At 41.4% G+C, this 16,002-nt stretch overlaps 1 protein-coding gene across 5 annotated transcripts in view; it reads right to left on the reverse strand.

The window, feature by feature from the left end:
- Positions 1-16,002, reverse strand: part of TP53BP1 (tumor protein p53 binding protein 1) — a 68,111-nt gene that overhangs the window by 13,257 nt on the left and 38,852 nt on the right. For all 5 annotated transcript variants that reach the window (XM_010836143.1, XM_010836142.1, XM_010836144.1 and 2 more), the window contains 2 exons: positions 12,496-12,979; positions 8,832-8,984 (listed from right to left, as the gene is read on the reverse strand). In XM_010836143.1, the coding sequence (XP_010834445.1) occupies positions 8,832-8,984; positions 12,496-12,979 (637 nt within the window). The remainder of the gene's footprint in view (positions 1-8,831; positions 8,985-12,495; positions 12,980-16,002) is intronic.

Consider the following 16,002-nt stretch of genomic DNA (forward strand, 5'->3'; position numbering starts at 1 on the left):
GCCAGAGAGAAGATGGGAGAGACAGAGGACAGACCACCCCCCCACTCCCCTCAGAGAGTGTACTCTCTCTCTGGGAGATGGTACTCAATGTGCACAGGTGCACACATTTAAATACTACTACTGACTGAATGATTATGTTTGACTACTCCTTTCTTGAAAATCTCTTCTCTAAAATCTATAAAGTCACTCTTCTTTTCATTCTACCTGTTTAGCTAGCTCTACTTGTTTTTGACTCCTCTTCCTCAGCCTATTCATTTTAAATTAGTATTTCCCAGGAGTCTGTTCTCACTTCTCTCCTCACTCTTCGTGTTTTCCTTGGCCAGTCTTACACGACTTATTCTGACCTGTCTACCAACAATACCATGATGACTCAGCTCTAAGCTCTCAGATATAAATGCCTCCTGAACTCTTACCCTTGGATATACCAGGGACACCTGTATCTTAACCCCTCTAAAACTCAAACTCCTCTCCATTTCCTTGCCTTCAATGAACCCTGGACGTCCCCAGTGCCTCTCATATCCCCTGAAGCTCTCTGTAGCAGGGGCTGATTTTCCTTAACCAAACCTCAACCCCTGGTTGGGGAACTGGATCCCACATGCCACAGCTAAAGATTCTGTGTGCAGCAACTAAGACTCTGCACAGCTAAAGAGATAAATAGAAATAAATATTAAAAAAAAAAGAATTTGGAGATGAGAGGCCTCCTTGCTCCCCATTGTCATTAACAGATCATTTCTACCTCCCTACTTCTTGCTCCTACCAAACCATTATCTGTCGTTCCATACTCACCCACATCCTCCCAATCCCTCTCATGCATGAACACCTTACACCTGGTTCAAAGCCTCCCCATCTCCCATTTCCATGATCATTTTTGAGGCTAACAACCAACAGATGACCCATCCAGCAACAAGCTTTCCCGATCTAATCACACCATTAACCTTTTCCTCTCCTCTACCCCAGCATCTGCATTCACCAGTGTCATTACCAGAACTTGCACCATCTCCAGAAATCTCATCCCTCTCCACTCACCATCTCCTATTCTAGCCAGATATGAGTCAGCACCATCTGCCAAGGTCACTGAACTAAAGCATGTGTTGGGAGCCCAGAACTTAAGTCAACTCCTTCTCGTGAACATAGCAAGCGAGCAGGGGCAAGACCAGTCCAGCAGGCTGGGACTCCAGGCGGCTCCTCAGTTGGAAAGGAGACCCAAAGAGCAGCAGCGACCTACACCTGCTTTTGCAACTGTTTAGAAGTTCAGGTCTTGTTCTTATAATGACTTGGGTCCAGGCTCCAAGCTGGCCTGTTAAGATCTTTTTAATGTATTTGCTTATTCTTTTTCCTGTGTGTCCCTCTTACTAGATTCAGAGGCCACAGTAAGAGTAGTAACCATCTTCTTTCCTGGATTTATCCTCCAAATAGCACAGTGCCTGCCACAAAAGTGGCTCTAAATAAATATTTACTGAAGGAAGGATCTTCTCTCGTAAACCTGTGTCCTATTTATATTCTCCCAGTAAACGGTACCACCATCTATCTGGGCTCCCTGATGGTTCAGTGGGTAAAGAATCTGCCTACAATGCAGGAGACAGAGGAGACATGGGTTCGATCCCTGGTTAGGCAGAGTCCTGGAGGAGGAAATGGCAACCCACTCCTGTATTCTTGCCTAAAAAAATCCCATGGACAGAGGAGCCTGGTGGACTACAGTCCAAACAGTCGCAAAGAGTAGGACATGACTGAACAACTGAGCACACATCTATCTGCCCTAGCAGAAAGCCCAGGCATCATACATGGTTCCTCCCTCTGCCATCAGGAATTCAGCAGCCCATTAATTTCACCTTCTGTATGTTCTGTAAGTATTTTACATCTGCTTCATGCCTCTCAATCCCTGCTGCTACTGCCCTAATTTGACACTCACTGCCTCTGGTCTAAACTTTGCCTCTAATCTCTCCTGTTCCAATCAACTCTTACACTGCTCCGATTAGACCTTCCCAATATGCAAATCTGAGCATATCATTCCTTTCCCCCAAATTCTTTAAAGGCTCTCCATCACATACAAGATAAAAATCTAAAAAAAAAAAATCAAAGATAAAAATCAAAACTTTGTTCTGTGGGATACGAAGCCTCGTGCTCTGGGCCCTGAGCAACCTCAAGAGCATCCACTCTCCTCAGTCCCACCCTTTCGTTCTTGCTGCATCCTAAATATTCATTAAGCACGCCATGGAGTCTACAACACGTGCAAGCTTCTTCACTCTGCCTGCAGCGTCCTCTGCCCCTGCCCCCTCTCCGCCCCACTGCTGAGCACATGTCTGCTGAGGCCTCTCGGCCACCTTCAGGCCCGCTCACAGGCTCTGCGCCCTCTTTCTAACACAGCTTTCCCACCTCTCTACTGCAGCGACCACAGTTCTGGATTGCCTGCACGCCAAGTGTAAGCTCCTAAGAGAATAGGGACCCTGTCTTTTTATCTTCATAGTAGTGATAGGAACACAGCAACAGAGAAGATGCTGGTAAATAAATGAATAAAAGATGATAATCAAAGGCTACAAGAGATGAGGGAAAGTTCCCAGAATCCTCTGACCTTGACCTGTGCACCTTCACATCTTTAGCCTGGCTACCAACTGGACTGTTCCCACCTGTGTTCTCTTTACATTCTGCCTCTGTGCTTTTGCCCGCCAAGGCTTCTTTTTAAATGCAATGTCCTTTCCCTGAATCTCTCAATATCTAAAACCTTCAATGTTCAACTGGCCCTCACCCGAAGGATTTGTCAAAATTCCCTTCAGACAAGTTTCTCCCTCTTCTCAACTCCTACATAGACCTTCCTTTTGACACATGTCCCTTTCACTCTAAGAGACTGCACACTGCAGCAGTCAGGAAGGCAGGCTCTGGAATCAGACTGCCTGGAATAAATGCCACTTCCTCTGTTTATTAGCTATACAGCATTAAGCAAATGAGTTTAACTTGCTATGCCTCAGTTTCGTGAGTGCAAAATGAGAATAATATTTACTTCATACCTTAGTTGTGAGAATTAAATAAGTTAAATCACTTAAAAGTCCTTAGAATAGTGCCAGGCATATAGCCAGTGACCAATAAATGTTCAGTTCAGTTAGTTCAGTTGCTCGGTCGTGTCCGACTCTTTGCGACCCCATGGACTGCAGCACACCAGGCCTCCCTGTCCATCACCAACTCCAATAAATGTTAGCTGCTATTATTACTTTATTTAGTTACCGCAGTGTTTCCCAAACTATGTAACACAGGGATATAATAAACATTACTGTAAAAAATGTTCAATGGTCAAATAAGTTTGGGAAGTTCTGGGTTACACAATAAAATAAATATCTTTACTCTAAGACTTCTTAAGGTCTTTAATGTAATATGCACTGTGAATTCCCACAATGGGGGAAGGCATGGTTACAGTTCTTGGTGTTTTCTCAAACTTAATATTTATGACCATGGAATTTTTTTCCCTCTCAGAATATCTAATAAGCCTACTGTTTCCAGATATATACTTTAAAAAGCATCATAAATGAAATAATGAAGTAATATGTGCGACACTTAAAATAGCACCTGGCACAGACTTCAGTGTAGACTACAACAGTTACAAAAACTTGTCATGAAAGCAAACTGTTTTTCTGTAAAGCTGCTAAGTTCGTAATTTCTCCAAAATAGTAATAACACTGAAAAAAATTTTGTAAACATAAAATTGAAAGTAGCGTTCCAGTTCAAGATGGTGGAGTAGAGGAACATGCACTCATCTCCTGCGAGAGCACCAAAATCACAACTAGCTGTTGAACAACCATCGACAGGAGGACGCTGGAACCCACCAAAAAAGACACCCCACACCCAAAGACAATGACGAAGCCGCAGTGAGACGGCGGGGGGGGTGGTGCACACTCACGATAAAATCAAACCTCATACCTACCGGGTAGGTGACCCACAGACTGGAGAAAGGTAATACCAAAGAAGTTCTCCCACTGTTGTGAAATTTCTGAACCCCACGTCAGGCTTCCCAGCCTGGGGATCCAACAAAGGGACTGGGAAACCCCAGGGAATCTGACCTTGAAGGCCAGTGGGATTTGATTATAAAGACTTCCACAGGACTGGAGGAACAGAGACGCCAGCCTTAGAGAGCACAAACAAACCCTTGTGTGCATCAAGGCTCAGAGCAAAGGAGCAGTGAGCCCAAACTGAACCAGAACTACCTGGTGGTGTGGCGGGGTCTCCTATGGAGGCGGGGTCAGCAGGGGGCTCACCACAAGGACAGGGGGGACTGGCAGCAGCTGTCTGGGAAGGTCTCCTTTGGCATAAACCCCCTTGGAGGTCGCCATTAACCCTACCATAGAGTCCAAGGCTGGGTCACCTCAGGACAAACATCTATCAGGGAGGAAACTCAACCCCACCCATCAGCAGATAACTGGATTAAAGCTTTACTGAACAAGGCCCTGCCCACCAGAGCAAGACTCAAGTGTTCCAACCACCAGTCCCTCCCATCAGGAAGCTTACACAGGCCTCTTAGCCTCCTCCATCAGAGGACAGACAGAAAGGCAAGAACCACCACAATCACACAGCGAGTAAAACAAAACCACATTACAGAAAGTTAATCAGCATGAAAAAGCAGAAAGTTATGTCCCAGATGAAGGGACAAGGTAAAACCCCAGAAAAACAAATTAAGTGGAGATAGGCAATGCTCCAGAAAAAGAACTCAGAATAATGATAGTGAATATGATTCAAGATCTCAGAAAAAGAATGGAGGCAAAGATTGAAGAGATGCAAGAAATGTTTACCAAAGACCTAGAAAGAAAGTGAAGTCGCTCAGTTGTGTCCAACTCTTTGCAACCCCATGGACTGTAGCCCACCAGGCTCCTCCATCCATGGAATTTTCCAGGGAAGAGTACTGGAGTGGGTTGCCATTTCCTTCTCCAGGGGATCTTCCCGACCCAGGGATCGAACCCGAGGCTCCCACATTGTAGGCAGAGACGCTTTACCATCTGAGCCACCAGGGAAGCCTAAAGATCTAGAAGAACTAAAGAAAAAACAAACAGAAAATAATACACCAGAAGGAATCAATAGCAGAATAACTAAGGCAGAAGAACAGATAAATGATCTGGAGGACAGAAAGGTGGAAATGACTGCCACAGAATAGAATATAGAAAAAGGAATGAAAAGCAGTGAAGAGAGCCTAAGAGACCTCTGGGACAACATTCAATGAACCAATATTCGCATTATACAGGTCCCAGAAGGAGAAGAGAAAGAAAGGACCAGAGGAAAATATTTGAGGAAATAATAGATGGAAACTTCCCAAACATGGGAAAGGAAACAAACAAACCAAGTCCAAGAAGCACAGAGTCCCAAGCAGGATAAACCCAAGGAGAAACACACTGAGACACACAGTAATCAAATGGACAAAAATTAAAGACAGAGATAAATATTAAAAGCAACAATGGAAAAATGACAAATAACATACAAGCGACCTCCCACCAGGCTATCAGCTGGTTTCTAAACAGAAACTCTACAAGCCAGAGGGGAAAGGTATGATATATTTAAAGTGAGGAAGGGGAAAAACCTACAACCAAGAAGACTCTACCCAGCAAGACTCTCTTTCAGATTTGATGAAAAAAATCAAAAGCTTTCCAGACAAGCAAAGTTAAGAGAATCCAGCACCACCAAACCAGCTTTATAACAAATGCTAAAGGAACTTCTCTAGGCAAGAAACACAAGAGAAGGAAAAGACCTACAGAAAATAAACCCCAAACAATTAAGAAAACAGTAATAGGATCATACATATTGATAATTACCTTAAATGTAAATGGATTAAATGCACCAACCAAAAGACATAGACTGGCTGAGCAGATGAAAACATGTGCATGTATGCATTTCCACTTACCACATCACTTCTGCTTGACCTCCCCCCCAAATTGTATGTAATTATATTTACAGTTAATCATGTTCCCATTGGAGAAGGCAATGGCACCCCACTCCAGTACTCTTGCCTGGAAAATCCCATGGACGGAGGAGCCTGGTAGGCTGAGGTCCATGGGGTAATGAAGAGTCAGACATGACTGAGCAACTTCACTCTCACTTTTCACTTTCCTGCATTGGAGAAGGAAATGGCAACCCACTCCAGTGTTCTTGCCTGGAGAATCCCCGGGACAGGGGGAGCCTGGTGGGCTGCTGTCTGTGGGGTCACACAGAGTCGGACACGACTGAAGTGACTTAGCAGCAGCAGCATGTTCCCATTATGGCTTTCAACTGTAATTATATTTTTTATAATTATCTTTTGATTGTGAAAAATAATAAACATCTTTTACTCTTGTGATTATGTAACTATTACTCACCTCATATCACTGTATCATGATTGGTCAACAGAAAAATTATGTAACTCTGTATCACCTAAACTACCATTTAATAGAAAAACCTGTAATCACTTTTTAAAATCCATATGTGTATCAGAATTACCTTGAAATTTTTTGAAAACTACAAATATCCAGGTATTGCTTTTTTTTATTGGCCAGAGGTCCAGATATATTTCTAATGAGCAGCCATGTTTAAAAACAACTGGACTATATGAGGATCTTTTACTTTTATCTAATTTGTTTCACTTTTTCTATTTCATATTTAGTGCTCTCATTTCATTCAGTTTATGTTTTCCAATTTCTCCATCTTCTTTTTTTGATGTTCTTTCTCAAGCCTTTATCAAGCACAGCAGAAGCTTTTGTATACATATATGTAATATATATATTTTACAAAATGTATGAATTTTTGCCTAACTAAAAACTTTATGACATTTTGATTCCACTTGTTTGATTTAGTATGACTAGAATGCTAGATTTCAAATTAAAAAAACAGATCTACAACAAGCAACAAAGGTTTACTGTATAGTACAGAGAACCTAGTCAGTATCCTGTAATAACCTATAATGGAAAATAATTTCAAAAATAACATATGTGTATATGTATACCTGAAACACACACACAAAAAAGAATTCTATTTTCTGAAACTTATTAATGTTTATCTTCTTGCCAATTTTTCTAAATGTCCTATGGACATCTAATAACAATGCATGAGATACAAAATTTTAAATATATTTCTGTAGGATATGCTTAATATAAATTAAATATATATTTAAATTATTGACATTAAAGATGCTCTTATTCTTATTTTTTTGCACTTGATAAAATACTCTCAGAGACATGTCAATATATCTGTGATTATACATCTCTCTTCCCTTGTACTTCTTCTGATATTCGCTTTACGTGTCTTTCTTTGTTGTAAAAGTGTCTAATGGTTTATGATGTCTATCTTCTTTGTGAAATTGTACCTTTTATCATTAAAAACATTCATCTTTGTTTCATTTAAAATAAATTTTTTAAAAATTGAAGGTAAACCAGCATTCTAAAAGAAATATTTTTGGCATCTGGTGTATAATAAAGAATATAAGACAATTTCTCAAACTAAAATTAAACACTTTGACATGAGAGCCATAATGGCCCATTAATGAACAGCAGCAATAATATGTTCCACTTAAACTATTTACCAGTTTAATTCTCCCAGAGAACAATCTCCTATATGGCTAGCTGCCAGAATTAAAGAAAAGTGCTTGACTAAGGAATAAAATAGCTATGCCTCTTGTCAATCAGTAAAATGGTTCCTGGAGGAACTTCCCCAGTGTTCCAGGGGTTAAGAATCCACCTGCCAGTGCAGGGGACATAGGTTCCAACCCTGATCCTGAAGGATCCCACAGGCTACAGAGCAACAAAGCCTGCAAGCCACACCTGAGGCCACACTGTAGAGCCCTTAAGCTGCACCTACTGAAGCCCACACGCCCTAGAGCCCACGCTCTGCAATAAGAGAAACCACCACACCAAAGAGCAGCCTCCACATGCCGCAACCAGAGAAAGCCCACGAGCGGTAACAAAGACCCCGTGCATCACATAGATGAATACTGAAAGAGTAAAACATAATATTTTATCATCGTATGTACCAAGATATTAACATACGTGGGCTTCCCTGGTAGCTTAGTGGTAAAAAAAAAAAAATCCACCTACCAATGCAGATGGGTTCAATTCCTGGATCAGGAAGACCCCCTGGGGAAGGAAATGGCAACCCACTCCAGTATTCTTGCCTGGGAAATTTCATGGACAGAGGAGCCTAGCAGGCTACAGTCCGTGTGGTTGCACAAGAGTCAAACATGACTAAGCAATTAAATAAAAACGTTAACATATGTACCAGATATTAACATATGTACCAAGAAAAAAAGTGCCAGATCTTTAATTCTAGAAAATCTAACCTCAGCCACTGTTAGATCTAAACAAAGTCAGCATACAACACTGTCCACTGTATCAGTCAATAAACATCAATATTCTGCTGACACTGGGAATGAGTTCATAGTGAATTCTACTAAAAAATAAAGGTATACTTCCTACTAACAGGCTCATAACCACACATGGATGGAGACCAAGATCAATGAGTAAAAAATGGTAACGTGAGAAAACAGTAAGAAACAATGAGAAAATACATGCTGCTAAGCAGGAGATTCTAAACTTCATTAGTTTCAAGGATTAAAAATAACACATAAAATCTTTATACATGACAGATTTACCACTTTGTTCTCTATACATATGGAAAGCATAATGGGACTGGTTAAATGACTGACCAAAGATCAGACAGCAAACCCGTGGTTGGGAAAAACAGAACTCTAACCCAGTTCTTATATCTTTTTCACAGGAGGAGGAAGGAAAACGAAGCGTTAGCAGCTAGCTACACAGGGAAGAGGGATGGAGGCGGAAAACCAGGTAATTTTTCTATTGAAAGAAATCTGCCACATAGACCCAAGTATGTATTACCTCAGTTACTTTTCTTTCTACTTCTGTTCCATCCACGTAATACACGTCTGTGATGACACGAGTGACAAGTGTGCGGACCTCACGGATTGTTCTCATGTGGCGATGCAAGACGTGGCCGTGCGGGGGCTGAGGCATATCAAACTCTTCCTCCCCCTACGACAGAAAACAGAGAGCACAGGCCTGAGTCTCACGGCAAACTGGCAGACTCACAAGTCAACTTCTTCACGACGAGCACTATTCAGAGGGTCCATGAATCTCGTGTGATGGGATTTTCCAGCTGCTCTGTTTCTATTCACTTATGGCTAACACTAGACATGGGCCAGCTGTCTAGTGAGAGGAGTTTATATCGGTTTCACCTAAAAACCTATTTCAGTCTAAATCAAAATCATAACATCTAGCACTTATATCTAGGATTTTTAAGTGAAATTTTGATCCCCTAAAAGCACGTTAGAGATTGTAATCCTTCTGATTCTGTTGCTGACTTATCAGCATACAATTTACACTTGCAAGAGGTCTTCAAATAAAAGGAAGGCATTCTTTAGAACTTTATATAAAACAGAATAAGATCTGAAAATCTCAGTGTAGTCTGTTTTTCCTGCATTAGTAAGTGAAAACTATGGTATATTTATTCCTGGAGCAAGACACATTGATTTCTCCTAGAATTAAGTATGAAATATTTAATGTATTCCAAATAATAGACTGTAACTAAAGAGTTGAGCTAGTGTCCACAAATAGAGGACATTAGCAAATTAGGATTTTGTATCTAGTTGTATCATAAAGAATAGTCAGCTACATAGTTTAAATGAGACCCTACATTTTTATGACAACTATTACATACATGTTTTCTCATAACATCTGTATCACATTTATCCACATCCACAACCCCACCCCTTCTGCCCCACAGCTCTATAACTGTGAAAGGAAATGCATGCTTTTTTCTCCCACCTGATTTCCCCTACAGTAGACTGATACTACTTTCTGCAATCAGTGTCAAGGTCAGTGTCAGCATCAAGTGTCTTTCAGGAGAGTTATATGCACCACCACATAAGGGCGAGCCTGGTTTTTCACAGCAGTATGGCAATATTTTACCTAAAGTAATTTACCTGAAGAATTCCCAGTCCAACTTCATGTTAGGGTGAAATATCTATGAAAATTATACAAATAAAGTGCATGGAAACTTACTCAACCAATTCCTTAAAATAATTCTGTCCATACAAACAACTCTGGTTAATGAATGGTCAAGGTACTGGTCTGTCACACACCAGTCACCAGGGTGCCCCTGCATAAGAACCACAGCAGCCTGGACCTGCTAGCTGCACACACGGTGATTAGACCCTCGATCACAGAAGTCTAAAAGCTTTTGGTGTGCTTTACGTATATCCTTAAAATGCAGCCAAAAGCCTCCCTGTAGTCTTCCATTACAACAGCCAAGTAAATGATCACATCAAGAGAAATACCTAAATAAACATGTCTGATAGAGTAAGAAAGAAGAGAAGGGAAAGAAGGCGGATAAAAAGAAAGTTATGCTTACTCTCTTCAAATAATATTCTGAAAAGTTTCTGTAAAGATACGTAATTTGAGGATCTTGTTATAATTAAGGGAAGATAAAATGAAAATAAAGCCACACTTTCACTTCACAGAAAACCTGGCTCCAGGCCCACCTGACACGCAAATGGAAATTTAAGGAATGTCAAAGGTAGGCTGCCTATGCTTTTCTCTGAGACTGACCTGAATCCTACCCAGACTGCAGGAGATAAAAAAAGCACCAACATTCAGAAGATGTCCATACAGCCTTATCATTTTCTAATCACTCTTCAAAAGATGGCATACCAATCCCAATTTCTGTTACAGTACCCATCATCTATATTTTTTTATTGTGGTAAAATATACTTAATATAAAAATTACTGACTTTAACCACTTTTAAATAGACAGTTTGTAGCATTATGTACATTCACACTTTCACAAACATCACTGTATCCATTTCTCCATAACTTTTTATCTTTCCCAACTGAAACTCTGTACCCATTCACTATTCACACTTTGGAGCACTTTTCTTTCCTTGGCAGGAGGAACAAGCTTTTAAATGTGCTGTTTCATGCTGCATGACATAGCAGTAGTATAGCTTAAGTAATGGTTGTGTTGCTAACAGCTGCAGTAGTGGTATTTAAAACAATAATCAATAGGTTGTAGCAGCAGCAGCTATATACTGAGCATTTACTGTGTGCCACACCCAGCACTAAGGGCTTTGCAAACTTCATCTCATTCAACTTTCAAGACATCTAGATGACGTCTGACTCCAAAGCCTGGGCCTTAACTAACGTTCTGGCTCACTCACTGGCTCCTCACTGTCACGACACAGGAGCAGGAATTATTTCCCTAGCTGACAGAGGGAGAATCTGAGGAAGTAAAGAAAGACACAGTCTAGTGGCACTCATGTGATTGCTGTCTTTAAGATACAAGTTTTAACCCTTGTTATAAAGGCAGAGAAACCAAATTATTATGTGGCAGAATATAAGCACTTTAAGGGTAAAATAAACAGCTGCAAAATAGGCTCTGATGTGCTACAGCTCCAAAAGGCTATGTTATTTTGAATCTGTATGAATTGATAAGGTCTTAGGTCTCAGAGTGCTAGTATAAAAGGCTAATATAAACAGAATTTTTGGAGAGGCACGGATAAACAGAACAAGACTACACAAGCTATGATTAAAAAATAGAAAAGCAACATAGCATAATGAAAAGAATACCGCTTCTGAAGTCAGATATGCTGAGTTCAAATTCCAGTTCTGCCACCTACTGATGGCAAAATCTTGGGCAAGTTACTTAACCTCTCTTCAGCTTGGTTTCTTTACCTGTGAAATGGGAATAACAATACCAACCTCATGGGTTGTCTTGAGCACAGTGCTGATATACTGTAGGTGTTCAATAAATAGGAACTATATTATTTTTATAAAACAAACAACCTGGACCATTCAAATGAGAGGTACCTCACTAGTAAAGCTTTCCTAGGCAGATTTCAAGTGATGATGCTCTACTGAAAAGGCAATTTAACCATGGTTACTAATGAAATTTTATGAACTTACCCCCTCAATTTTCACGAGTTCCTACACACCCCTACTCTATTTCTAAAAACCTGTTCCTGCAGTCTCACATTCATCAGCCCCAAAACTTTTGCTCCCACTGTATGTACTCTTAGCTGCTTTCTGCAGTCCCTGGTTACCTGGGAACTTTCCCTGTTACTGCTGTTTCCAATACTGTGATACACTATCCTTCACACTTCTTCTACTCCTTCCGGGAACCACAGTGAAATCAACTTGGGGGAGAAGCAACTGGCTCTGATGGTTATAAAGGAGAATGAAAAATGGCAGAAGACTGAATGTAGAAAAATACCACAGGACCCAAACTACACTCCCGGCTTTCTCATCCCGTAAAGACCTACCTGACAAACTCTAGCACCAAAGACTGCAGGAATAGTCTTTGGCTATAGCTACTCATAATTTCCACCACCCTGTCTCTTATCCTGGATAAACTGTTTTTGTCTTTTAACCACTGGTCTGTATAAAACGGTCAAGAATTATTGTTAAGTAGAAGCAGCACAACTTAAATCCTCTGGGAATCCAGAAAGGTGAGAACAGGGCCCCTGAGGTACCCTACGTGCGCTCTCACCTGGCTGTGGAGCGACTCTGTATCATCCCCAGGAGCACTGACTGCTCTCTCACCAGTCCCCTTCTCCGTCTGAACTGTGGCGTCTTGTCTTCCAGAGTTCTGGTCCACTGTACTGGTCCCTTGTTCACACACATTCTGTACAGTCTGAGTTGCTGCTGAAACAGTTTCTGGGACCCACAGGGAATGTTCTATAGTCTGGATCCCTACGTTATTTTGGCTGGGCCTTTCGATCAAGGCCTTACTAGGTTTCTCCTGACTGGTACTCCATGCTCCTTTCTGGCCTTCTGGCGTATCTATCTCCATTGCTTCCCCTTGAGGACTGGATGGCTCCTGTGTGGCCATCTGCTGGGAGATAGGAGCAGCAGGCTCTTTGACAGGACTACTGGGCTTCATGGGCTGTTGACTCTGCCTGGTCCCTTGGTCACCTTCGAACTTTCCCTTCTCCTCGTCGTCTTGAGTACTCGGAAAATGGAGCAAGTTTCCCCTGTAAATGAAGCACATAAAGAAACCGTGTTTTAAAAAAAAAACAAAAAAACCTATCAAGTAAGTGTGTGTGTCTGTCAAGGGGGAAACCATAATTTCATGATCTGAGAAATGTAGGGATGGGTGAAAATAAGGTGACCAAGTGTATCACCTTACAAGATTTCTCATCATAATTTCATTCCTGTGAAAAAATAATGGTACACAGGATTAGTCCACTATGACAGTAAAATAGCCACAAAATTTCTCCACTCCATTAGCTACGAACTCTGAAACCTGACACAGGAAAATAAGGTCAACAAAAGATGTAAACCATTATTGAAGCCATAGACAATGAGGGCAATTTAGGGATCTACTTTAAAAGAGATCAAGTAGGTTAAGACGTCTCATTTGGCTTTACTGATGGTTCTAACATTCCTTAAATGACTCCCAGCATTCTAGATACTGTTCATTACCCTCTTGACTAATAATTTTAGGAAAAGAAACCCAATCTTATCATATCAAAAAACCAAACAACCCAATCAAAAAGTAGGAAAAAGACCTAAGCAGACATTTCTCCAAAGAAGACATACAGATGGCTAATAAACACCTGGAAAGATGCTAAACATTATTCATTACTAGAGAAATGCAAATCAAAACTACAATGAGATATCACCTTACACCAGTCAGAATGGCCAACATCAAAAAATCTACAAACAACAAGTGCTAGAGACGGTGTGGAGAAATGGGAACCCTCTTGCACTGTTGGTGGGAATGTAAATTGACACAGCCACTATGGAGAACAGTGTGGAGATTCCTTAGAAAATTAGGAATAAAACTACCATATGGACCCAGCAATCCTACTACTAGGCATACACCCTGAGGAAGCCAAAACTGAAAAAGAAACGTGCACCCCAATGTTCACTGCAGCACTATTTCCAATAGCTAGAACATGGAAGCAACCTAGATGCCCAATGACAGATGAACGGATACAGAGGCTGTGATACGTACATACAATGGAATATTAGTCAGCCATAAAAAGGAACACATTTGAGTCAGTTCTAAGAACACATTTGAGTATGATGAACCTAGAGCCTATTATACACAGTGAGTTAAGTCAGAAAGAGAAAAATAAATATTGTATATTAATGCATATATGTGGAATCCAGAAAGGTGGTACTGATGAAATTATTTGCAGGGCAGCAGTGGAGACACAGACATAGAGAAGAGACTTACGGACACGGGGTGGGGGGAGGAAGGAGAGGATGGGATGTACAGAGGCAGCAACACGGAAACTTTCATTACCATATGTAAAACAGACAGCCAATGGAATTTGCTGTATGACTCAGGGAACTCCAACTGGGGCTCTGTAACAACCTAGAGGGGTCGGATGGGGAGGGAGATGGAAGGGAGGGGACATATGTATACCTATGGCTGATTCAAGTTGATGTTAGGCAGAAACTAACACAATTCTGTAAAGCAGTATCCTTCAATTAAAACATAAATTTAAAATCAAAAAACAATAAATAAATCACAAGTTCAGTGAGTTACTGTACCATGAAAAACTACATACTAATGTATTTTTAGATTGCATTAAATATACAGTAACCACAGGCTTCCCTGGTGGCTCAGTGGTAAAGAATCCCCCTGCAATGCAGTGGACACAGGTTCTATTCCTGGTCCAGAAAGATCCCACATGCTGTGCAGCAACTAAGCCCATGAGCCACAACTACTGAAGCCTGGGCACCTAGAGCCCATGCTCCACAACTAGAGAAGCCACTGCAATAAGCAGCCCACACACGTAAGCGTAGCCCCTGCTGACTGCAACTAGAGAGCCCGTGAGCAGCAACAAAGACCATACGCACACACGCACGCATACGTGCGAGCACATACACCAGATTAAGGGCTTTCCTCGTGGCTCAGACAGTAAGAATCTGGTTGCAATGCAGGAGACCTGGGTTCAATCTTTGGGTTGGAAAGATCCACCACCAGCACAAAGACAAAAAGAATCCATTCTGAACTAATCATGGAAAGACATCTGGAATGTTTCAGGCTGCCATGTCTGACAAAGCATAAACTGAGATATACCCAGAAGATAAATTCAGGGTGACGAACGGTCTAGAAACTATGTATCTTGCTGCTGTTAAGTGGTTGGCCACAGAAAGACAGAGCTAGCCATCTAGACAGAAAAAGCTGTCTCCAACTTGGGAGGAGCTCTCACCCTAAGAAGCTGAAGAGACCTGGAAAGACAGAAAAAGGAAGCATGAAGAGTTCTTTAGGGCATGCTCTGCATCTTGGAGAAGAAAGGAAAAAGGAGACATTTCTGAGGTTTCTATCTTGTATAGCACAGCTTACCACAACAGGAGACCAAAGCAGGGTTTACAAGAGAGTTCTGGCCAGAGAGCCTGGTATATTCAATGCAATTGGTTGTTAAGAGCTTGGGTCCTATCTGTCAGGAACCTCAACTGAATGAGGATATATGGCCCCGTGAAGAACAGGTAAGAGTAAAATCACCAGAAGACTGATGAGTAACACCAATCTGGTTTATAAGTGATCACACATACAAATTACTTAGCAGAGTGCTAGATACACAGCAGATGCTCAATCAGTATTGGTTGCATAAGACAAAGCATGGACCGAATACACATTTGAATCTTTAAGACATCTAACGTATCAACACCTAAGCAATAATAAAAGTGAGCCAAAACCTAGAAGGGACAGGATTTGATTTATCATTTTAAGAATTCTATTGTTCCCACCCTTAAACAAGCCTAGACATTTTACCTCAGTTCAGTTCAGTCGCTCAGTCATGTCCGACTCTTTGCGACCCCATGAACTGTAGCACACCAGGCCTCCCTGTCCATCACCAACTCCCAGAGTCCACCCAAAGCCATGTCCATTGAGTCGGTGATGCCATCCAACCATCTCATCCTCTGTCGTGCCCTTCTCCTCCTGCCCTCAATCTTTCCCAGCATCAGGGTCTTTACAAATGAGTCAGTTCTTTGCATCAGGTGGCCAAAGTACTGGAGTTTCAGCTTCAACATCAGT

This window comes from Bison bison, unplaced genomic scaffold (genome assembly GCF_000754665.1).
Source record: "Bison bison bison isolate TAMUID 2011002044 unplaced genomic scaffold, Bison_UMD1.0 scf7180017864061, whole genome shotgun sequence".
NCBI lineage: Eukaryota > Metazoa > Chordata > Mammalia > Artiodactyla > Bovidae > Bison > Bison bison.